Source organism: Pezoporus occidentalis, unplaced genomic scaffold, assembly GCF_034315485.1.
Source record: "Pezoporus occidentalis ecotype Australia unplaced genomic scaffold, CSIRO_AGI_Poc_V1 ctg93, whole genome shotgun sequence".
In the NCBI taxonomy this organism is placed as follows: domain Eukaryota; kingdom Metazoa; phylum Chordata; class Aves; order Psittaciformes; family Psittacidae; genus Pezoporus; species Pezoporus occidentalis.
The window spans coordinates 1,674,949-1,701,209 of record NW_026916294.1 but is presented as its reverse complement, the minus strand read 5'-3'; the positions used below and the strand labels follow the sequence as shown (position 1 = coordinate 1,701,209).

At 39.1% G+C, this 26,261-nt stretch overlaps 1 protein-coding gene across 2 annotated transcripts in view; it reads right to left on the bottom strand.

The window, feature by feature from the left end:
• Positions 1-26,041, bottom strand: part of LYPLAL1 (lysophospholipase like 1) — a 28,042-nt gene extending 2,001 nt beyond the window's left edge. Inside the window, exons 1-3 of one of the 2 annotated variants that reach the window (XM_062605960.1) lie at positions 25,912-26,041; positions 21,866-21,965; positions 10,786-10,955 (exon numbers count right to left, since the gene is read on the bottom strand). In XM_062605960.1, the coding sequence (XP_062461944.1) occupies positions 10,786-10,955; positions 21,866-21,965; positions 25,912-25,996 (355 nt within the window). In that variant the 5' untranslated portion in view covers positions 25,997-26,041. Of the gene's footprint in view, positions 1-10,785; positions 10,956-21,865; positions 21,966-23,357; positions 23,467-25,911 lie in introns of those variants that run through there. The other variant, XM_062605959.1, reaches the window with a different exon arrangement.
• Between the last annotated feature and the right edge of the window lie 220 nt (positions 26,042-26,261).

Genomic DNA, 26,261 nt, shown 5'->3' with positions numbered 1-26,261 from the left:
GTTTGACATAGATGCTAAACAAAACCCAGCCAGAAAATTTCACTGTGGGGCACTCCGAGCCCAGTGACACCCTGTAACTTTGGATCACTGGATCCTGGGACCACACAGGAAATCTCTGGCACACACACCAGCTCAGAGACAGGAAACACTGCACTTTGGAAATATTAGTTGGGTCATGGTTAGACTGTTCCTAATGGGGAATCCTCTTCTAGCACGTTTATCTGCAAGTCCCAGCAGGTCTGAGGCCCATCTAGCTCACGCTACGTTGTGAGTGGAATATCTGGATGGATTTGTGTAGGAAATTTTGCTGACAACACTAGTCTAACCCAGACATGAAGTGTTTTCTTTCTCCCACACATTATTTTTTTTATTTCCAATGGATTCAGAATCTCTACTGAGTTTCTGATTCTTCTTTCTGCTTACTGTCACCTTGTAGTCTTAAGAGATGATTATGGTCAGAAGTGGTAACTGCAGGTTCCTGAATGTGGATCTTAGGGAGAAAGAGCAAGACCACGCAACGTGGAAAACTGGAGTCTCGCTTTCCTTTTTCAAACACAGCCCTTAACTGAATTGAGAACTGTATCCTCAAACTAGGAGATACACCTGGGACCCCTTAGCTATGCACCCAGGGAGCTGATAATACCCTGATATTTATCTTTGGTAAAGAAAGCCAGGACCTGCTATTTAGCCTATGAATCAATCTTTAACCAGGTTAAAGTTAAGTGTATGGTGTCTAAGCACTCACTGGCAGTTCAGAAACAAAGGTACTTGAGGAAAAGGAGTAAATGTGTGTAAACAAGTCGAGAGCACATCTTAAAAACTCACACACAGCCCACACCTGACATTTTTGAACAAACTTGTCTTCACAAAAATAAAAAAATTGGAAATACCACTACAAGCCTTTCATCTGCAACACCATTTCCTATCAGACATGTTCTCTTGTCACATATAAGCAGTCTACAACGAAAAAACCCAAAACTGATATACCTCACAAATGCCATATTAACCACAAAAATCCATCACTGACCCCATTTACAGACAGAGAAAAATACAGCCTTCTGAGAAAGCATATAAAATAAAGCTATGCAAAGTTAATATGTAAACAACATCATCTTGTGCTGAAGTTCCCTATATTCTCTCCTGTGGAATCCAATCATTTACTTCATTTCCTTTTGATTGCTCTGAATGGTTATGTCATCCCCAATCCCCAAAAGTAGCACTTATACTCTTAAGACACCATTTTGTATTTGCTTACAAGTAACTACAGAAATACTTTGCCCACATATAAACTGAAGCCCATTTTAAGTATTCCAGAATAGAGGGGAAAAAAAGCCGCATTGAAAACTCATTACTAGTTTGTAAATGATTTAATCTAAAATTTTGTACCCACTTAGTCACAATCTGGCAACACTATCTGCAATTACTCACCAGCAGTCTTTGACAATGCAGTCACCTTCTGTTTAGAAGAATATTAGGTAATGGTTCTTTTATGTGGCTCATACTACTACAAGAAAATGTAATACAAAGGACTAGTTCTTTGAGTTTGGTTTTCCAGGGGAAAACCTGAAGTTCATCACTACTTGATACCACAATGATCTCTTGAATAAATACTGTATAATAAATGCTCTGGAAACAACCCTTTCAGTAAACATTTGTAGTTGCAGACAATTTTTTTTCAGTTACAAGAAGTATTTCAGTATAAGCATAAATATGATATAACACACAAAAGTCGAGACCTTTTATAAGAATTCAAATTTTGGAGCAAGAAAAAATAGGAGGCAGGTACAGATATTACACAAATTTATGAAGTGACAGAACATAAGCAAAACACAGAAGGAAAGGACAAGTAGGCTTATGTACACCAATGATCTCAGCATAAGGAACACGTAAACCTCACAGCATTAAGCAGATTGTGTCACAAGTGTTAAGATCAAAATGACACAGCATCATTTCAACCTTAGATGGGCAGAAAATAGCCAGCCCTTTGCTTGAGACCAGTCTCATTCCAAAACTACAAAGGGTGTGCACAGACATTCAGAATTCGCCATTTGCCCCCTTATATCCATTTTTAAAGAGACGTGTGATTAATGTTTCAAAACAGTGAAGAAGTGTTGGCTCCTCAGTGCTTAGGACACAAGTCCAAAAAAGCATCTAATTATTTGCATTAACTTTCCTGCTTTAGAAAGGATGCCTAGGCACAGTCTAAAAGGTCAGCATTAAGCATATACAGAACAGACTCAATTAAAGCACTCTTCCTATAGTTGCAAGGAAACTTCACTCAAGTACTCGTTTATGGCCTCAGATCTACTTCTCTGCAGTGCTGGTTTCTAGTCAACGCCCCTCTGCAGTGAGAATAAAACTGCTAGTTGAAAAAGACCTGCTGAAATCACAGAACCGTCACACTTCCAAATTGAAGAGTTTGAATCAGAAGGGAACTCCCATGCAATATCGTACCAAAACCAAATCATTCTTTGCTGTAATATCATCTGTAACTATGTTAAGGTAACCCCAGCCATACAATGATGTAATAGAGTGAATAGAGACTGAATTTCTTATATGTAATTTATTTATGCTTGAATAAAAGAGAAACCCACATCACAGCTACCATTTTTTCAGTAATAAAACCTTCTTTCCAGAGTTTTCAAATGCCTTCAGAGACTTTTAAACAAAGTGTTTGCATAAAACCTTGAGTTCACTTCTGCTAAAGATCTCGGTTTAGATACAAATGCGCAAATTAACGCCTGCAATAATAATCTGGTCCATGATGACTCTTTGACCTTATACCAAGTTCAGGAAACCAAATGTTTAACTACTGTTAAATTTCAGCTTTATTAATTTCTTTGTATTTGGTCTAACAGTGTTTGTGTATCAGAAACTTTCTAACTATTATCTAGCACAAAGGTTTCTTCATTTAGCGTCTCATATTGTATATGACACAAGAGAATGAGGAAATAGTAAAAAGTCTGCCTTCTCCCCCATGCTCCACTTTAGTGCCTGCAACATACTTGGAAAGCTCTTCAGGTTTCCATTCTTCTTTACAGAAAAACCCACCTCTCTAACAAACAGGTTTGACATTGCTGATTGCTTCTCAAGTCATACACATCTAACTGTAAAATACCTTAGTCAGGTTGTTATAGATAATGTCTACGTATATGGGAAACAACAAACCAGACCATTCCTTTGGTCTTTCTTTCCAGAGTAATTCTAAAGTGTGACCATATTAGAAAAGTTTGCCATATTAGAAATCACAGCCATAGGAAACAAATTTTATTTACCAATACCATTTAGTGCATGAATTCTGCCAAGTTCAGATCTTCTGCTCCTTGCAGAAACAACCTGATTTCACACAAATTTGAGTGGCAGGAGTACAAACTTTTTCATTACAGCACAGAACCAAGAGGAAGAGGAGCTAAGCCTCAGATTTTTAGGAGATAAGGATGAGACTTGTGTGTAGGGGTAGATTTTGAGGCGTTTTATTTTAAGCACTATTTTTTCACTAGTTTCTCTCCAGTTGACAGTAGTTGTTCTTCACCTTCCCTCTATTTCTTCAAGTTTGTCAATACAGCTTTAGTAACAAAGTGGCAAGAGATGAATGCTACAGCATACAGTGCGTGTACCACCACTATGCAAGGAGAGACAAACACTCCTGTTGTGTGAGGTTACACAAGCAGTTAGAAACTGTCTTTGCCTGTTCTGTTATCATCACAATACATTACATACTCTTGCCTCATTTTCTTTCCATTCTTCCACATTTTTGATTCTCAGTTTCTCCCTTCCTTAAATATTTCAACATAGTTACCTTAATCAGTTTGTTATCAGGATTTTTTCCTGATATTTTCCTACATTTCAGTTTACTTTCTGCTGTCCCTTGGGACTTTCTGTGATCTACCTTCTATTAATGGTAACAGCAAAACCTTGTTCTACGCACCTACAAAGAAGCTGACTTTCTGTTTTGACCTTCCTTTCTCACCCATGAATGGAAATATTATATACCTTTAACAGTGTTCATATATAAATATCAGCAAAGAGTAGAAATGCTAGTGGATCAGCTAATTCCCTCCTCCACAGAACTCCCTGAACAATGCTTTTGTGTAACGTAAAGCTCAAAAATGTACTTTGTCTCCAGTGAATTTCCTCATAGCAGTGATTTTCCCCTTTTAATCTATTCATGGAACATCATTAAATACTAACCTTAAACACTAGCAGAACTCCAATGAATGGTCTGCTCCCTTGATAGCCTTTTTATTCTGTTTGTTACTCAGCAACTGAGAACAAAGGCAACTTCCCTTGAGGGGCTCAGCCACTTCCTCTTGTTAGGAGCATGAATCAATTTACTAACCAACTTTCTCACCAGACAAAGCACATTTTTAAACGCATGCTTAAGTAGTATGAGTTTTACTGCTTTCTGGCAAAACCAAGAATACAATAGTTTCTAATGTATTGATTTACAGTAAAATCAGAAATAGTTACAGCTTCATTTTCATATCATATGGGTGGTAGGGGGAACCAGACGTGTATACTTAAGGAATCATAATTTTTAGCACTAGAAGGAAAATAAAATCCATGAAAAGTCTCAAACGAATTTTTACTAACATGTTACTCTATCAGACCTATGGCTTGCTTTATTTACCTGGTGTGTTTTCATGAGGATGACAGCAGAGCCCTGCTGCAATACTTATGCTGGCTGCAAAAATGACAGTTAATTGCAATTGCACCACTTGGAAAAAGGAAGAGAATAACCTCTTTATGCTCATGGTATTCATTATTTTAAACTTAATCAGAGGAAGAAAACTAGAAAATAGACTTTCTATACTGAAGAACAGAGAAGCAGAGGAACAGGATGCTGTGGAAAGCTGTAAACCTTTCATTAACGGATACTTTTTAGAAGGCAGCAAAGCGATAAGGATTTGCCTAAATAGAACTGAACCTGCAATGACACATGAAGATGGATTAGCAAATGCTGTCAAGCCCCACTCTACGATTCTGCAGGCACTACTGTGAAGAAAGTAAACACAAATCTGTAGATGTGCCACAGGGTGCACGTGACTCTCAAGCACTCCAAAAAGCCCATTCCAAAAGCCCATCCATTCATTTAATTTTGCACTGAACTCAGGCATTTATTAAACACGAGTAAGTATATGTTTTCAGCAAAAATTCTACTAAGGCTGAAAAATCCCAAGTTGATTCACTTCGCAATTCTTTTTTCTTCCCCCAAAGACACTATCTGATAGTAATACACTATGACACTCTTTCACGGACACCCCCCTGTTGTGGGGAAAGAGCTTGCATGTCCTTGTGAGGTTGGGAGCTACGCTGGTGGTGGCATATGCCTCCCGTAGTGTCTCCCATTCCAGACATGTCTCTACCGAAGGGTCAAAGTGTGTCCATGGGCAGCATGGGCTCACTAGCCTTCGGGCAACCATTCTAGGAGAAGGACAACTCTAACTTCAAACCCAGGCAGATGGAGCTCGTTTAGCCCTGTAAGGCCATCCATCTAAGAGAAGGATACTCTAATCAAACCTACGACCTGAGGACTTTGCTGTCACCATCCAAGCTAGCTAGGCCCTGGCAGATAAACCTCAGGTGTAAAGAGTGGGGCCAGTTCTGCACATGCTGTGCCTCACCTAAAAAATCCACTGCACAGGCCTGAAGGGTTTACCCACACTTGCAAAGCCCTGTAGCGACAGGAGAGGGACGAAACGGCAGGCAATAAGGTGCACTGGAAGTTGCAGACCCAACCCTGCATGCAGATGGTTCAGGACATTGGTCGCTCTGTAACACCGCTGTCTCCTTTGAGAACTCACACAGAATTATTCTTGACAAGAAAAGACAACGTAGAAAGAATCACGCCCCACCTATACCACCCAAGGACACCTTTCACTGTGCTTTTTGCAACCGGATTTGCCTATCCCACATTGGTCTTTATAGTCATCAGCGCACTTGTAGGAAGCGTGTGTAAAGCCCTTCCCCAATCTTCGTTCACGAAGTCAAGAAATGACTTTACAACAATATCATGATTTAATTATTTTGGGGTTTACTGCTGTGAGCCTTATTTACTCCTGATCATCACTATCATTTGCTAATCCTGTCACACGCCACGCAGATCAAGACTGAGAATGTGCCACCTTTCAAAGACCTTCATTTCTAGATACATTACTACAGACTCCATCAAGAGCCGGGAAACAAAGTGAGAAGTGGTGGATCCTACTCTTTGGTTAAAACTGTTAGCATTTGTACCTCCTACCGAATGATTTAAGAAGGAAATTTGTTGTTGTTCTTGCTTGCTTATCAGGAAGTAAAAAGAGTAGTAAAGAGTAGTAAAGAAAAATAAATGGCCAGTTCAGGCACAAACAAACCAGAGCATCAAATATCTTCCCCAAAGTACAAATGCAATGCACATTTACACTGATGCACTGAAAATTAATGCAACCTTTCCTATTATTATGGGGGAGATTGACCAACAGTATTGCTTTGAGCCCAGGACCTCATAGGCATAATTTAGATAAACCACAAAGCCACATAATGGGTGGTACAGAAAGAGAAATGTAATTTGAATTGCACTGACAAATGGCAAAACAAACCTATGAATTTACTCTGCAAGAGCAAGGTAGTAAGTGCCTCTAACTGAAAGACCACTTTTTCCTAATAAAGGCAGAAGATACAAGATAGGATGAGTGACAGAAAAAGGCTTAGAAGCCAAAAGACATAAAATACTGAGATTGCAGGTGAAATAGTTTGCCCAGCGTTTTAAAAACTTATTGTTGATTTTTTAACCTTCCCATATTTACAGAATCCTATTTCTCTGCAGTATCAAAGCAAAGATATTTCCTCCCCACCTCATTCTCACACACACTGAGATGGAAATGCTAATATTTACAAGAAGCACAGAGCTTTCATGTTACTTCCACCATGGTTCAGTAGCTATGTAAGAAATCTAGCAATAAACAAAAAGCGGTTGTGTGTCTTGTGTTATTGTTACAGTACACCAGGTCAGGAATCATTCATGTGTTTTTTGGCATATAGTCAAATCTACAGGACTGTTATCAAAAGTTTATTTTCCCTGGCTGCTTATACGAGTGACTACAGGTGGCAGAGACCAACACGCCTGGATCAGCATTTCTGCACTACATAAGAAGCGGTCTGTAGAAGTAGGAAAGTAGCGCAAAATTAAGGAAAGAGAGAACAAAAAGACTGCCTGAAATGTAGTCAAATAAAGAGAGCACTATCATAATGCTCGAAATGTGAAGTGGCCACTTCTTTCAAGAGCTTCTAACATATTCCAGAATAAGATTGTTAATCTGCGTCAATTTCCACCTAAGTGGAGTTATTTTACAGTGCACTAACACTATGGAAGCAGTTCAAAACAAAACAACAAACAACCCACAAGGAAACAAAACAAAGCAAAGCCACCCGAAAAACCACTTCAGTTTTAAATAGAAAAAGAAATTATTGTCCCACATTTCAAACTGTGGGTTGCTTGTTTAGTGATGAATTCAGGCATTTATAAAGAAGGAAGAATCCAGGTTTTAAGAAGGGATACTATCAAAACTCCAAGTGTCAGAATTTGACTAATTTTATCACCCTCTTCTATCTCCAAAGTCAATATAAACCTACTTGCAGGACTATTTGCAAGAAGTCTTTTAGCCAGGAAGACCAGTAAAAGTAACTCAACAGGAATGTTTGGCTAAAAAGTGACTTCCATTATAAAGTTCTGGGGATGATATAATTATTTTTGAATAATTATATATTGCAGTCAAGTCTCCCTTCCTTCCTCCTCCAAGGTCAGGGGAAATAAACCTCAATGAACCACAAGTCTACTTTCTTCAAAAGACTTCTGTATTAACAGGAAAGCAACTCATGAAGCCATCAGGAAATAGGAATGGGTAGATGAGCCCTGTACTACTGTGTCATGATTGTTATACTAAATTGATGCAGAGGCTTTAATAATAAGCTTTTACCTCCAGTACAGTAAGTAAATTAATTCTTCAGAAGTAGATTCATAGAGCAGCTGTTAAGAACAATGCTGCACCAATATTTTTCTTGACATAAAGAGGAGTGGCATTGCACAACCTGGACTCTATCCTCAGCTTTAGACTTTTGCCATTTGTGGATTTCAGAGACAACTGTGCTACCGAAACAAACAGTACAGGTTATAATTTCTTTCAGAACAACTTATCTTATGTACCCACAATCTTGAGCCTTGTGGAAAGTCTGAATGGCTCCAGGAGAATCATCCCCAGAACACCAGCTGTTGGGTTTCTCATTTTCCAGCGCTTGAGAGCCTGCCCCTGCTTCCCCTCTCTTCCCACTCACTCTTTGCACAGTGCTCCTTCAGATCTTGCCTTCTTATCCCACACCTCTGAGCTGTCAGCAGCTACCCACCTTCCTGCTTGCCTAACACCTCCCTTGCCCTCATCTAACAATATCTGACACTCATCCTCAGCCTGCAATTTCTAGTCTGCTATTCCATATAAAACCATAACCTTCAATCTTGTTACCCTCCTCATACTCATTTTCTTTCCACTCATTAAAACTCCCACTTATTACAAAACACACAGTCCCACAACCCAGTTCTCCTTAACCCCTTAACAATCGGCTCATTCTCTGTGCCTACATCTTCACAAAACTGCTCTGCTCTCTTGGCTTCTGTGACCTACCTGAAAAGGCCCCCACTGCTCTTCACAGGCAAGTCCTCCAGTCTGTTCTCTCAACTATTATGGAAAGTAGAAACACAGTAAGATACATACCAGTATTCCCATTATGGATCTCATTAGTAATGACTCAACATCACCAAATGCACTGAGGAAATATTCATAGCAAAATTTTACCATTGTTTCCTCTACTATAATTTCCTTACTTTTCCCTTCACCTTAAGAAGGCTGCCTCCTCCAATTATTAGGTACCAGCAGCCACAATTCTACTGTCTGCTCCCAACCTGTAACCTCAAGCCTCCTCTTCTTGTACCAAATGGATATTCCCAACTTTCAAAGAAAAATCTAAAAGCATCTGATAGGACTTATTCTCTGACACTCTAAGTGAGTGATTGTATCTTCTATTGTGTCCTGTACACCAACCTTTCTCAAACTCAAAAACTTCAGACCACCCATCTTCCCATTTCCCAGTGGACATTACAGTTCGGTGATTCACTGACTATGCCCTTATAACCAAGCCTTGGCCTCATATCCTCTTTTTATCAAAAATGTTATAAAGCTGACAGGTGCCTTCACAGAATTCCTCATTTCCATTAAGAAACAATTCCAGAAGATGGGTATTTGCATTAAAAGTCCCATCTAAAGCAACTAAGAATGTCACATTAGGTTGACTTGGACAGAAATCCAACTTTTATGTACAGAAACTTTACGGGATCTTTAAGCTTCACTCTCCACTGCATCACACACTGATTAATCATCAAAACCAGTGCAAAGAAGACAGAGAGTTCTTGTGTCAGAACACTCAACCTTGTGCAGCCACAAGTGACACAATTCATTTCCACCAGTGAATTTCTCATATATGCACGTAGGCTCCGTCACAGAGGCAAGGAAACAGCAACTTACTCTAGAAGCCTGAAATCAAAGCCTCCAGAGTGAGAAAACAAGTATAAATTATTTCTGACATACAGATAAGGAATGTAAACACCCTGAGACAGGGACTTCCAAAGAATTTATGGGCTGAAACAATCAGTGCATACCAACTTCATTACTCTGCTTCTGACTTGTAAAACAACTTTCATACCCTGCAGTTTCACCATTTCTAATATTGAAGGCTACAGAGAAAGCAGAAAAGCCTGGTAGCAAGTTGGATTGGTACACAGAATATCTCCTAGTTCACTCTACAGAAAAGCACAAAAGCACGTGCACTTCTTCAGCCGTTTTCAAGCCAGCAGGTATAACACAGGACAGACAGATCAAAGAGGCTGTGCTGACAGCCATCCAAAACGATGCATTCTGTAGCCAGGGTAAAGAGCCAAAAGGAGAAAGAAAACAGAGGCCTTCAAAAAGCAACATGGGGCTGGACCAAGAAAATATGTAGTCCGAGGGGTAGTGGATGCATCTCACAGGATTTTGATGGCGTGACTCAGATGGCCATAAATTTATAAATTCCCACATTAGGAGTTTTTTCCCCGACCCGAAACAGTTTTTCGTCTAGGGATGGGATAGGAAGCTAAGGACTTGTGAATTCTCATTCCCTCTCCGACACAGGTTCTGCATTGTCCTCAACTACTGTGCCTCAACATCCCACCATATATTTCACCAAAGTAGTGTGAAGTTACTGGAAATCTGTGGAAATGAAGAGGAACAGAAAGACACATGTGAACCGTGACAGCAAATACTTCATTTGTTAGCAAGCGTTAATCTTTAGTGATGCGTTGCATGCATGATTTTCCCCATGATTTAACTCAAAATTATTAGAGCAGTAAGAAAAAGCCGATGATTATTTATATGCTACATCTCCACTCTCCAAGATAAAAGTCATTTTGGGAAAATAAACTTTTCTATTCTTGAAAAGGCTAAAAGAAAATAGTAAAAACATGTACTTCTTAAAGCAAATCACTGTCCACTCTACTTTAAATAATGAATACAAATGACTATTTACAGTAAAACCCGTTTTTAGTTATAGCTAGCCACATTCCCCACCTAATACAGGTTTAAATAATGATTCAATATTCTTGAGGATTGGCTGTTGAAGAAGGTGTTTGGCAGTTGCAAGGCATGCTCATGAGCCTTAAGGATGGAGTAAATTCAAAGTAGATAATCTCCTAATAAACACATTAGAAGTAAGTCTCACCTATTAGTATCCTATTCTTTGCAATGCCATTTTTAATCTCATCGTTGATCAAGTCTGTAAGTCCCCGGCACATAGAATCAATACTTTCGATGTGTTCTGGGCAGTCAATGGAGATCTTGTACCTGTCAAACCAGACAGTGGAGAAGGCTCCTTTCATAGGTGTATATGGCCTGGAAGGAAAGAAAACAAATTATTAACAAAGCCTAAAACCAAAAGCCTTCTAAATAGGTGATAAGAACAATTCAGTAACTCTCCAACAAAGGACAGAAGGAACCTCTTTTGGCTCCAACTCAATTTATATCGAGACACACTGCATTTCCTTGCATTCAAAACACGGTCATTCAAGAATGAAGACAGCATTTGGAAGCTGTGTGAAACAGTAAAATGTGAAGGTTGATCAGGTTACCTAACCATTTTAAATCTTAACCCCACCAAGAGGTTCTTAATCCTAAAACAGTTAGGGTTGAAATCCACTTTGGAATAGGACAAACTGAAATAACTGCTAAACAAGATAGGTTTGTAGGAGCTAATTTTATGGGATTCAGTTATTCTTGTGAAAATTGACAAGAAATAGGTATTAAAAAAAACAGGCATTTATTAAAAAAACTTCTTCCTTCTCTCAGTTTTTCTTTTTCTTAAATAAATACAGCCATCCTCACCTTAATGGAGCAGGCACCTTATAAGTGAACAAAATGCCATGTGCTTACTGGATTGGTACAGAGGTACCAATTAGAGACATGATGCTCCCCCCCACCATAATACTGTGTTGTCATTTTAGTATTTTAACTGCTTTAACATGCTGCCCAAATCTCATAATCAGGAAAGCTACAATTCAAAGCAGCTCTTGTTTTTAAATATAGATGACAACTGGAGCCCTGAAATCCCAAGAAAGGTGAACTTACTGCCATGCAATGGCTCTACAATTTAATACCACATATATTGGTACGAGACTGCTGCTCCATCTCAAAACCAAGGCCCCTAAAATCCTTGTATGCGATGTTTAATGAGGGGGCAGGTTTTTCATTTTTATTTCAGATCATATGACAATCATTTTCTACAAACAGACCACCTTTGATAAATCTGTCTGGATGAGAATACACTAACACTGACTTCTGTGCTCTTTCTGTGTTGGGCTTTCTTTTCAGTGCTAGGATTAAAAAAAAACCTGCAAATAACCTAAAAAAAAAAGAAAGCCATTATTATAATTATCCTTAATGAATGAATAAGTTCTGCCTTTATTAATACCAGAGAGGCTTCACATATGTAAATGGATATTTCTAAACCAGAAATACTCCACTAGTACAAGTGGCTGTATACTATTTGCATTATACAGCCAAGCAAGTCAAAAATGAGAGAACACAGATTTTTATCTGCCCAGTACCATGAACACGAAATAAATGAAGTCAATGACTTGAAAAGCCGGTAAGCCAAATATAAATAAAGAGGCAACAAACAGTAACAGACAAGCACAGCTTCAGTAATGAGTATCTAACCATAGGATGGGTTGGAAAGGACCCTAAGATCATACTGTTCCAAATCCCTGCCATGGGCAGGGAAACCTTACACTAGACTGCGTCACCTAAGGTTCTGTCCAACCTGGCCTTGAACACTGTCGGGGACAGAGCACTTACCACTTCTTTGGGCACCCTGTGCCAACGCCTCACCACCCTCATAGTAAAGAGCTTCTTCTTTATATCTAACGTGAACTTCCCATGTTGAAGTTTAAAATGGCATACAAACGTGGTGAAGTTCAGTACAGTGTGTGCCTTAAGTAGGTCCTTCATTTGCTTAGTCCAAAACAAACCGTATACTTAAGCACCAGAATTAACAATTATTTTAAATGAGCCTTTACTTATCTATTAAAAAAAAAAAGTGAATGCTAAGTTAAAGGAAATTCAGTGGAAATACTTCGTACTCCCAAGAAGCCTAAGCTCAGTTTAAAAAATGTTCTTAAAATGCTTTTGCTTTTTTGGGTTTTTTTTCTCCTCCATCGTTTTGTTGGATTGGGGTTTTTTGGTGTGTCTGATTGTTTTGGTTTGGTTTTCTTAGCTTCTCTTTAGTATTGCCACTGTCTCCAGGATTCTTTTCAAATTAATTGATCAACACCTAAACTCCCAGATTACAAATCTCTAACTCACAAAAGTCAGCTTCTAACAGCAGATATTCCAGTCAATGATATCAATAACAGTAGAATCAGTGGAGTTTCTGGAAGTCACTTGGACAATGTGTTGTACATCAGACTAAGCGCTTGGGCAAACAGCGCTGAACTCATAGTTTTAGCTTCTTTCTCAAACACTTTGACAGCAATCCCGGTTAGCAGCCAGAGTGCTTCATTTTCCAGTACATCCAGAGTACCTGGTATTTGTGTGAGAAAAGATGTGTAAGGTTGTAATATTATAGCAAGTTGACCCAGGCTTTCCACAGAATGAAGTATTACAGAAACTCACATTACAGAAATACTCAAACAGTTTTCTCCACAACTGAAAGATTCATATAGCTTATAAACAAGACAAAAATTTATGTTATTATAATACTTGATCATGCATCAAAACTGAGGACTTTTACTGGAGAATTTGCCAAGACAGCAGGTAAGACAGATGAAAGACTAATGTGTCTTAAGCCCACAGGAAAAGACCCCCATGCAAATGGCAAGACACTTCCAGCAGTCTCTAAAACATCCTTGCAGCCCCTCTTGATTTCTCACAAATGCATTAAAAATAATCTTTACATAAAGCTGAGAAGTGAGATTCTTTTAGTAGTTCACCCAACTGGCACATCTGTTTTAGTCATTCACCTTGTTCCTTAAAAAAATCCCTTTATTAGCTGGCACACTACAACTCAGACATTACCATGGTAAACAAATATGTTTGGCATGGAACCATCTGTACAGCTCCAAGAATACAGCACAAAGGTTTTTCATACAATTAAACCACAAAAGACAAAAACACAAACAAACCCTACGTTACAGTGACACAGGAGGCTCAGCTGAAACACATGAAAGAAATACAGAGTGCAAACTCCATCAGGTAAGATCAGCATGGTAAGCTAAGGATGGTGTCAGACCAAATGGTCAGCTTTAAGTTTGGGTTTTTTTTTGCTTTTTTAAGGTTTGATTAAACTCATAACATTAGTCCCAATGATTTTTTTCCTTTGCACTTCACTGTCTTTATTCCCTTTGTTAAATGATACTAAAAATAAAGCTCCATGTCTCTACAACATATGTTGTCGAAACTTGGAATGAAAATATATAGCCCCTCAAGTTTTGTAGGTGTTTTTTTATTTGTTGTTCGGTTAGTTTTAAAGGGTGAGTGCAGTTTCGTTTTGCTTGCTCTGAAGCACACGGAAGACTCAAACCCATATAAACAAAACCAAAACTTAGAAACTCCTTTATCTGGATATATTCAACTTCCAAAATTGAATCCATTTTTAAGAGACATTTGAAACACAATTTTCTATAAATTCAACTAACTCTTTAACATATAAAAGTAAAGAGAAAGGAAGATGTAAAGGAAACATGGCTAATATCAAGTAGCATTTAAAAAAAGTAGACACCCTGAGGAAAAGAATCTTTAAAAAGCTTCCCAACATCCTGAAATCACTCTAAACCCTGTTTTCTGATTATTTATAGGTCTTTTTTTTTTAAGAGTGTGAATTGATCTACAGTAGTTTTCTCACACATACCCTTCTTACAAAGATTGAAGTTTCAAGATCATACACACCTAATATTTGAATGTCTTAAATGGAAAACATATCCTGTAATATCTCTAAGTATTTATCATCCTTTCAATCTTTTAAACATATTCAAATAGAAGTAGTTTTCACTGTTGATTTCCCTGAAAAATTTCAAAGTAATACAGATCATTGCAGCTTTAATAAACTCAAGATAGTAGATAACTTGCATTAGCTGAAACAAACCTAACAATGAAAATACAATGAAAAGCAGGAAGCAATAGCACCATCATTCTCCACCTTCCTGGAGCACGGATTATATATTCTGGACCTTTTTAATCACATCTAGAACTGTGCTACATAGTTTGAGATTACCTGAATTTAATAGAAATGGAAAGCAACTGAACAATGCTACACAAATGTTTACACTCAGATCTAAAACCATGTCAAATTCTATCTTCAAAACGATGCCAACTAGCATAATGATTCACATAAAACTATAGGTGGTTTTGTTCCTTAGGCAATAAATCAGTCCCTGTCCAACTTAAACGACAAGCTAGCTGCTTTAGGTAAAAAAATGCAAGAGTAGCAGGCAGCACCTTGATAAATAGCAACTATTCTTCCCCCAACTCCTTCTCCTGATGCACGATTGTATCACTTTCTTCACACTCAGCACTATGATCACCAGCTAATGCAGTCACATAAAACAGACTACTGGCGCTGGCTTGCAGCTTTCTGGAAGTTCCAGATAACTTCCTGAAATGTCAGACAGAACTGGGATTCACAGTGACGCTAGGCTTCAAGATTCAAATATAGAAAGACCAACATTTTTTAAAGCCTCACTTCTGCTTCCTTCCCAAACCCATCTCCTCTAAGTCACGAGGCAGAGTGTCACATGAGACACTGTAATGTCTTCTTCTGGAAGACTATGCATCCCTTTGAAAAAAAGTCCACAGATCACACTGACAAACTGCTTTACTCCACTCTGGTGAGGCCCCACTGTAGCACTGCATCCGGCTCTGGAGCACTCAGCATAGTAAAGACATAGACCTGTTACAGTGGGTCCAGAGGACAAATCAGAGGGCTAAAGCACATCTCCTGTGAAGACAGGCTGAGAGTATGGCTTGTTCAGCCTGGAGAGTTCTCAGGGGAGACCTTAATGCAGCCTTTCAGTACTTAAAGGGGGGCTACATGAGAGATGGGATCAAACTTTTTACAAAGGCATGTAGTGATAGCAGGTAATGGTTTTAAACTAAAAGAGGGTAGATTTAGATTAGATATAATAAAGACATGTTTTATAATGAGGGTGGTGAAGCACTGGAGCAGGTCGCCCAGAAAGATGATAGATGCCCCATGCCTGGAAACATTGAAGGTCAAGTTGGATAGGGCTCTGAACAACCTGGTCTAGTTGAAGGTGTCCCTGCTCATTGCAGGGGATTTGGATTAGATGAACTTTAAAAGATGCCTTCCAACCCAAACTATTGTATGACACTAGAAAGAAGTCCTTCCTCTCTCAAAAGCTGGTGGCAGGTTTTTCCAATGAAAGCAAAGTTACTCCCCAGTCCCAAATTCTCTTTTAGCATTATCTCGCTCCTGATACTAGTACACCACAATAGAAAATCTAGTTCATAAATCTGCTTTTTAATTCCCACTATCTGCTTGAAGCTGAAAGTGAATTTTAAAAGAAAAAGGTAGGGCAGGCAGAGAATCCACCTATCCTACCAGAAGTACAATTCAAAGCTCCAGTCCAAGGTATATCTTATGTTAAAAACTAAAGTTTAACAGAGCATAAGATGTGTCAGAAATTCAAACAGCTTAAACTTCGAAGTACACTTAAAAAATCAGAAAGGCGAGAGTCATCTACAGGACAAGTACTTTCTGTTCCACAGAAAAGGCTGTGCCTGTTCATTCAACCACACACAAATCCTTTTGATAGTTCTGGATGTATATTGCCTGAAATGAGCGCTAACTGAGCCAGTACAGAATGGTTACCTGAAGAAATACTAAAGCTGACAACTTTTGTTACTTGGGACAAATCCTACTCATGGAAGATGAAGCCCAATACAAGCTGAAATAAAACTCATCAGGACAAATTCCAAGTTTCTTTCCATTTCCTTGCTTCTCTGTTGGTTTGTTGGATTGGTTTGGGTTTGTTCTTTTTTGTTTTGTATTTGTGTAAATGGTGGGGATTTGTACTAATCAGAGCAAGGGCAACAACTTTATGGTTAAGAAGACCATAAATGACCTTCCTACAATCAGCCAGCTCCTCAGCAGCCAGTTAACAGTGGCTGCTTTATGAATTTACTGAAAGAAAGCAGCGAGAGGCAAACCATGGTCCAATCTAAATCAGTTTTCCATTATGGGGTTTGAAAGATACTTTGGGATTCCAAGTAGTATCTTGCACAAGCCGACGACAACATTAAGGATAGATGAATGACACACAGTAAGAACAGAAACCCCTGAAAAGGCTGTAAAGACAAAACCAGAATGACATATAACTCAGAACCCCATAACTGCTTGTGGAAGCACTGGAAGGGTTATTGCCATATAAAACCTACTGTCTCCAATTCTTCTGTATTGAAAACAGCCAAGAGAATAAAAACAAGAGGAAGAATGTCTAAGAGCACAACGCAGTTAGAGGGATTAGAAATTCAAGCTTACTGCCATCATGTTCTACTTTGCTTTCCTCAAGCATGACAAAAGCATGTCTGACAAGTGTTTACTGAATTTCACATGGTATTTAGCATATGATGCAAGCCTTACATGTATGGATATCCCCATTTGCCTCACCTAATGCAAGAGGAGGAATGCAGAACGTGCTAAACTTCAGCTTACAGAAGCAGATGAAAGAACCACCCCATGATACCAACCAAAACCTTTTCCATCTGTCCCTCAAGCTTCCACCTCTAAAAAGGCTTCTTTGTGTGGAATTTATGAATGAGGTTAGGGCTTACAAAAGCAAAGGATTAATAACATTTGCTTGGGCCAAAAATAGTATGATAGGCACCATGCACACTCCCCTACACAGCTCTGCCAATCCATCTCCAGTCTGACCTGCAGTACCCCTGCTGCTTTTCCAGTCCTAGGCCTCTCACAGGTAGAGGCTGCCAACGCAGCTGAGTGGTGCCAAACTGTCTGGTGGTTTTGTGATATAGCCAAATGGGAACTACGATGAGATGAAACTCACTTCCACCCATGAGCTGAGCAAAGATGTGAACTCAGGGGAAAGGATGGAACAGTGCTGTCCTTACCAGCCACATACTTACAGAAAACCTCAACAAACAAAACAAAAACCTGACAACAAACCCTGTATATAGATTATTTGACACAGAAAGGTATATTGAGTGAATATCCAAAAGATCCACAAAAAAAAACCAACAAAACCCAGATTTACAGTTTACTTTGACTTGCAAAAGAGGAGGACTGTCAGAATGGAATGCTAGACAATGCAAAGAATCTTTGACCTAGATTTTGAAAGGGAATTATGGAAGGCAAGATAAAACAAGTGGAGAATAAATGGTTTTAACTTTACCACATTAGCTCCTGCAGTGCCAATTTAAACTACCACTTTCTATTAAACAAGAAAAAGGTTAAATTGGGTGGTATTCAGTTCTAATTTAGAAACTCAATAGAAACCTAATGTTTAAGTCACAGTTGTAGCAGCTGAAACAGTATTTAAAACTGTAGCCATCCTGACCCAAATATAAAGGAAAAAAGGAAACCCTTTCCTCTAAAACTATTACTGTAGACGTGGCTCTAGGGATTGCATCAGCTGCTGAGGCTACAATTTGAGCTTTTTTTTTTAATTAAAGATACATATTAGCATTACAAGGGAGAGGAAATAGAATTTTGTTGTGTTTAATAAGTTTAATCTATGTACAGAATCAAGGGTCTTGAAATAAAGCTAGATAAAAACCCAACCTATTAAAACAAGTTCTCTACTCATTTTTAAGTATCCCAGTGGCTTACATTACAGAGAAAAAAACAAAACCTCTCTAAGCAATATCTAAAAGTTTTCATTTGTAAAGCAAAATTTACATGTCCCAGCTACATGCATTTATTCCAAATTCACATGCCAATCCTCTCACCACATTACACTGAGACTTCAAATCCTCACTTTTCCCCCTTTTTTATCTAAGCATGGCTTTTACCATCATTTTATTTAGAAATTTTGTGAGTTTCTTCTTTTTTGATAGCAAATTGCATTATTTTACACTCTTTTTGTTTTTTACTCAGGAAAAAAAAAAGAGACTCACAGCACTTCCCAAAACAGTAAGGGATGACTGGACAAAACATTGCAAACACTTTACTAGTCCATGGGACATCTGGTGATGAGTCTCTACACAGACCCTGCACGTTATAAGAATAATTACAGAACAGTAAATGTTTTCTTAAAAGTGTAACTTTTTACAAAGACCTAGAGAGGACAGTAAGAGTTTTATAAAATGTAGTTTAGTAATATTCAACTGCTTTTACCTGTATAATGGAAGTATCCTCTCCAGGTTTGCTGAAACCAATGCTAACAGAGGGAGAGGTTTAGACTTATTCCAGATTATATATTGGGCTCATTTTCCAAGGTAAGTTTCAAACATATTGACTACTGAATTCAAACATGTAACATGTCTAAGTCTCTGATGCTGGAGTAAATTGAAGATACATCTGTTTTGGTGCCTGGGGTAAACCAGAAACAAAATGTAAATATAAACCCCACCCATCCTCCATAAAGGAAATAAAAGTCAATATTCTGTAGAAAAAAGTGAATTCCACTGCTTTTCAGAACTCTTTTTAACAGAGATGAAGAAATGTATAAGACTAAATCTATAGAGCTATCTATCAGCAGAATTATATCCATCAAAAACATTTAAAAGGTATCCCTGACCTGCAGTTTATCCCGCCAAAGCCTCTAGCACTGCAGTTATATAGTCAAACCTGCTTTTGCTGGCATAACTACTTTGACGAACTGCGCTCAATGTGTATGTAGTAAGTTATGCTGGAAAGACAGGAGTTTATAGAGTATGAACTACATCCACATTCACAGTATTTTGCCAGAAGAGCACATTAGCCAAGCAATCCTAGTATGGCCTTGCCCAACTTCAAGCTTTTGATTTCATCATCAGTGTAAAAATCTGCTGGCAAGCTTTGCACTCTGCTCCTGTAACTGACCAAGCAGTTGCAGGTTGTGCCACCCACAGAGACTTTCACATCAGCACAGCCTGCCACCAGTATGTCACTCTGTCTCTATATGATCAAAGACTGGATCAGAATCTTCTTCAGCATATCTGCACACCCATAACCATCTACCTATAGGTCTCATTATCAAGGATGCCAAATTCCCCTGTTGGTGTCAGAAGCATTTGCAATTATCAAAGCACATACAGAAGATAAGATCATATACTCAAGCTCCTCATGCAAATAATATTTTAATGTCTGCCACTCAAGTTTGGATGTTCTAAGCCATGTTTTTCCTTTCTGTGGAAGAAAGGAGAGTAACCATTACAAATGCTTCAAAACTTACACTGTGTTTTGGACCTGAATACCAAAATAACATGAAATCAGTCTGTAAAGCCTCTGTTTTGACCAACAACACGTATCTTCATAAACTTCACTTCAGCATTACTGCAAACAGTGGTAAATATTATGGTACTTAAGGGCATCTGTTTTAGTTCACTATATCAGTTAACAGTGCTTATCAGCAACAGAGGGCTGCACACTAATATTCCCAAGTATACTTTATATTGCAAGTCAAAGACAAACAGTGTGGGTATTTGTTCATTCTTTGAATATACAAGTTACCACAGTTTTGCTAAAAAACACCTCTGTATTAACTCAGAAGAACAAGAGTAGCCTTGACTTAAAAGATGGTGAAATTAACTGTTTAATCACATCTTTTTATCACAACAGTGTCTTTCTTCCCAACTGCTTACCAAAGTACTGACATCCAAAGTCTTGAGACAAAAAAAGAAATTCCTCATAAACGCCACTCACTGGAGTCAGGAGATCTTACTGGTTAATCATTTATACATATTTTACATCTGTAGGTATCCAAAGATACACACATAAGAAAAGGACTGGATCCCAGAAGTACACTGGGATGGCAGAGTGAAGCACAGATCAAACAGATGTGCTCTGAGGTGCTCTGACTGCATGTAACACATGAAGAAAGATCATTTCATAGAAAAGAAAACCTCCTGCACTTCTCAGTTACCTGCTGTGTTGATAGGGAAGAAATTGAATCTGTGATTATGGGTGATATGCCACTGATAACTCTAGTATCACTTCAGTCTATCATCAATGAAGTAATGAGTACATTATTTACAGAAAATCATATTCATTACCTACTAACCCAAAACACAGTGCTTCAAAGACTTCCACTCTTGGGCTTGATTTTTCTGTAACAAAGTGAGTACATTCACACTGCCATCTCTCAATTGGTTTTTCTGCCTACATAGATCATAAACCTACGTGGTCAAGGAAATTATTATTTTCTTCCCCACAGACAAGAGCTGCTTTTTCTGACTTTCAAACCTCTGTACCTCAGAGGTCTGTGCAGAATGTCACAATTCCCTTTTCCTTTCAGCATTCATCCACACTTATGCCCAAATTCTGAAAGAAACTTAAGCCCCATTAAATTTCAAGGAAGCACTTTTCTAACTTAAGAGCCAGAGACACCTTAGAAATAAGACTATATTAAGAAACACAAATCATCACTGAAATGTAAGGCCATATCTTTAGGTAGCTAAATGGAGAGGTAGGTGCCCAACTTTTAGCCTTCAGGTTTGACCTCATTAACTTTCAAATTCCCAACAGTTGGTACTTTTATTTCTGGTCTACCACTGAACAGACAAAGATTTGTGCCTACAGCAAATGCTGAACTCAATTCTCTTCGAAACAGTTGGGTCAGGACTGAAACTAGAAGAAATGTGTAATTTTAAACTGCCAGTCCTTTGTCCATCAGCTGAAGATCTTTCCCATCCTACTGGCCAAAAGTAGGCAAGTAGGATGTGAAACCTACCAAGAAACCTGGCATTAAATACAACAGCATATTTTAGTGGTTAATTTCTGGGAGTTAATATAGGTAGGACTGTGATCCAGAACATGGCTCTATAATACCATTATAACACACGCTGGAGTATCTTCTTTATAGCAAGGAGATAGAAAGATACTGTGAGGGTAATATCTGAATTACAGACTGCTACTTTTTTGAAGTCTTAACCATGTAGAGTCTTAACACTGAAAAAAAATCAGTGCCTGGGCAGCAATGCACTGCTGAGCTCCAGTTTTGCCGAAAGGTGCATATATATGAGAAAGAAGAATGAAGTGCTATGACAGCCCGCACTAATATTCACAAGCATATTTTACAGTATTGGAATGAATTAATTTAACCCTACAGTTAAAATATATTAAACAATACCTGGCAGGAGCCGTTGGGTAAATAACTTTTATATGTTGGAAAGCCATGTCTTGATTCAAAATTTGTTTTATCCATGCTCTTGCTCCCTGGCCAGTATCACCTGTATCACACAGAAGAGTACAAGAATTATTCTGTGCATTTGGAAAGAAAGCTATACAATGTCAAATACATTCAGACCAGATTTACCCAATTTCTAAATCACAAAGTTAATCCTCCAAAATGCTAAAAAAGAACTTTGCAAAATAACTTTAATACCCTTTCCAGGGAAGATCAACTCAAAACTTCATAGAAATAGACTACTTAAGAGGTCCCACAGCATAAGTTTAATAGTTTACTTAAGTATCTCCTAATCAAGCACAAGGCTTTCCCTCTTACTTGCAACTTACCTTATTTCCTGGTAACAGTGATAAAAAAATACTGATGAACATCTTAAAAGAAACCTGCTGCTCCCCTTAGAAAATACAGTTATTTTTACTACAGAATTTTATGTTAACCCACTTCAAAACCTAGTCAAGAGCAATAATCTTCACTTTTAATTATGCTAATATTACACGTAGAACTTAAGGCAAGTGTCAAACATAACATTTTGCAGAAGTGCTTAAGAGTTCACATCAAAACATCTGTCAGACTCCTTTAAAACCTTAATCCCATGGTTCTCTTTCAAAGCTAGTCAATATTTGGCTGTCAATGTGTTTTTACCTAGTCTTATCAACTCCACCTATAGCCAAAACCCTGCAGACTGAAGTGCTAATGCAGACAGCATATGCTCCTTTCAAAAAACTATACACATATACATTAGACAGTTTCTAGAGCTTGCCTTTGCATCACTGTTATCTTCAGCTATAACTTCACTGCCACCCTTCTGAACAGCATGCTCACACACGTCTCCAATTAGACATCACCACAGGACTTTAGTCTTGTTGGAAGTCAAGGCTCCTTCATTCTCATCAACTCAAACTGTTAATCTCAGTTAATGATATTCTCTATCATCTCAAGATGATCAGTTTGACTTCAGGACTCATTCTACTCTTTTCATTAAAATGGCCAAACCACAAGAAAAATACCACTGTGCTGAGCCAGGCTTACTGCCATGTTACATGGTTTCATTTGAACAATATCCCACAAATACACCAGTTTGCTGTTACAAAAACTCCCCAGTGGAAAAAGATCTGTTTTGCTTCAGCACTTGAACAAAATTCAGTGATCTTTATTTACAAATACAATTAATGCATCTTCAGAATTAAAACAGAAGGCAAGAAAGATTCAAACCCAGCATTTTAACTGTTAAGCACAAACAGTATAACCATTTTCTCCTTGACTTAAGATATTCCAAGTAACAAGTAAGTAATAGGGTCATAAAACTGACACAAATCTTATTCTGTGCTACCTTAAACAGGAACATCAAAGCTTCATCTTTAACCTGGATGCTTCAAAACACATTCCTACCAGCACTTCACTTATATGCACAGTATGGTCTGAAGTCCAAACACACCTCTTACAAGTAGACACGCTTGACACTCAAGGGTTTCCTCATGGTTGCTGTCACCTAATTTATGAACATCTCTTAAGGAGGTTTTAATAAACATTGTTTTCCTACACACTTCTCTTTTTTCAGCTAGAAAGCAAAAGTCTAGGCTTCGCAAATACTTTCACAGGACCAACTAACTCTCAGGTAGGCATCAGCTTAAGCAGCATCTGAATGCTTACAAAATTGGGACTTACTTAGGCCTTTACAAACTCCCTAACAGTGCAGGACACATCTTTTACTATTCATTCACACTTCTTAAGCTTCGCCAAGATCAGCAGAAACACTTACAGTTAATGAAGCTATTTTGTCCATGAAAAGTTAATAGAAAACTTACTGAGAGAAAATTTAACTATGACCTTACGCCAAGAGTCCCTATGGTCCTAATGCTCTGCAACTGCTGCAAGCACCTGCCTGCAGAGGTAATGCATTTTGATTTGTACAGAATAGAATTTGGAGGGGAAGGAGAAAGAAGAAACTGGCACCAAACAAAACCAATAATCTTCTGAAAGATGCGTCTTTCAGGCCATTCTTTGATTTTAGCATTATATGTTCTTATGAACACTGAAAAGAAGAAAACAATGCACAGAGAATTCTGCCTTGAGTCTTGAGTTTATTTACAAACTTGAAATAAACTTATGGCAGCAATATTATCCTTTTCTCTCCCTCCTAAATAAAACAAATTATTTTCCTTTCAAATACAGCTTGAATTTCCAATTTTCTTTCTGTGTGAAGTTTAAATTTAACAACATGCAACATGTAGACTGGAAGACGTGCCTCACTGAAAGGGCTGTCAAGCATCGGAATAGGCTACCCAGGGAAGTGGCAAGTTACCACCAAATACCACCCCGGAGATATTTGAAAGACATGTAGATGTGGTGCGCAGTGACATGGTTTAGTGGTGGACTTGGCAGTGTTAGGTGAACAGTTGGACTTCATGATCTCAAAGGTCTTTCCCAACCTGAATGATTCTATGTATGTGACAGCATGCAAAGTTGTAAACCTAAGTCTAAAAAAATTATTATACCTTTGTTATGTCCACTTGCCTTCCCTGCTGAGCTACCAAATGGATCTTCCACCTAAATCTGAAGTGCAGTTCTGACTGGGAATCTCCTAATGTTTTTTTATATCATTTTGCATTTACATTCTCCACTTGTTATAATTTGTCTGCAGCAAGCATTATGAACAAAATGGATTCATGCCATTTAACTGCCACTTTCCATCACAAGCACTGTACAGAAGGTTTACAGGCCAGCCCACAGCAGTGGCACTGTGCCTACTTAAGATGCTATTCTGCTGAACTACTAAATAAAACCAAATAAAAGTACTTCCCCACTGCAAACATTATGAAGGAAATAATATCAAAAATGAAAAATTGTAGAGTACTTTAACCACATGTGGAATTAACCTCTAACCATAATCTTCCCTTACTCCTCCAAGACGAGGGGAAATTATTTCCTCAAGCATTAAAGCATAAGCCTTAACAAGAGGGCCGAATGCATCTTGCCACCTCTCTTCCACTTTCATTCTCTAACTCAGAATTTGAAAAAAAGCAAAATTAAACAGATATAAAATGAAATGATTAGGTTATAAAAATGAAGCTAATTTAATAAGCCTGTACATCTTTGTTCAGCTAAAAAGAAGCATCAGCCAAAAGCAAAACTGAAAGAAAGCCATGGAAAGTGTTGAACATGTTACCATATGCACCTGGCCAGCTCAAGCCCCGTCATTACTGTTTGATTGTTGTTTGGGTTGGTTGGTTTGTTATTTTAAGTCACATGGACTTTGTTGTGATTTAGCAGGTTAGAAAACGTCTAAGAAACAAACAAGAAACAAAACACACACACTGCAGGCCTGGCCTCAGCCTGGTCACTGACACAGGTTAACTCCCTACACTCCGCAGGTGGTGTCCATGAACCCAGCTCGGAGCCTTCTGAAAGACAGAAGTCAGTCTATAAACAGTGGCTTTTAAAAGCTGGCAGTACTCTCAATCTGACCCAAAAAGCACTAAGATTCACCTTAATTATGAAAGTCACCCTTTGCATGGGGTTATGCATAGAGTGAAGCAATTAAGCAACTATCTTCTGGAAAGCATTTGCTCTCGCGGTGAAGCAAACCACGCCGGCGGGTAACAGCACCATCCCTAAAACACACTCCAAGGACCCCGCTTAGGGCGAGGAGACCCAGCCGTCACACCCGGCCGAGCACACACAAACTACTTTGCCCACAGCGCATTTCCCTTTCTCGGCCAGCGCTGCTCTAATCCCAGGGAGCCGAGACCCGCAGGGACCCAAGACACCTCACACCTCTTCTCACCGCTTCCCAGCTACGAGCCGTCCCGCTGCCCCGCACGCAGCACATGGCCACCGCGGACCGAAGAGACCGACCCTGCTCCTGTCCCGCTCCCCGCACAGCGCAGAAACAGGCGGCAGCTGCCCCCCCTGCGCCCGCCGAGCCCCCTGCCCCGCGCCCCAGCCCCGCCGCAGGGTTTCAGGGGAGAGAAGAGGTACAAAGCAGCCACCTGAGCCGTGCAGGAAGATGAGGGAGGCAGTGTGCCTGCCCGCGGGGGACACCACGCTCCTCTGCAGCGCCGCAAGCGCCGCCATGCCCAGCGCTCTCCTCCTCCTCCGTTAGCGTGGCTTACCGCGCCGGCGCACAGCACTCCCCAGCCGGGTGAACCAGTGCCGGGCCTGGGCCCCGGCCGTGTCTGTTTGACAGGGGTGAGCGTCCGGTCCCAGAACATCAGTTCTCACTTTTAACACCGCTGTCCCTTACCAAAGCCTATTTACAGTCGGTGGTATGTACAGAGCACGTATTTAGAAGTGCTATATAGCAGGCAAATCGGTGATCAAACAGTAAACCGGAGTTGCT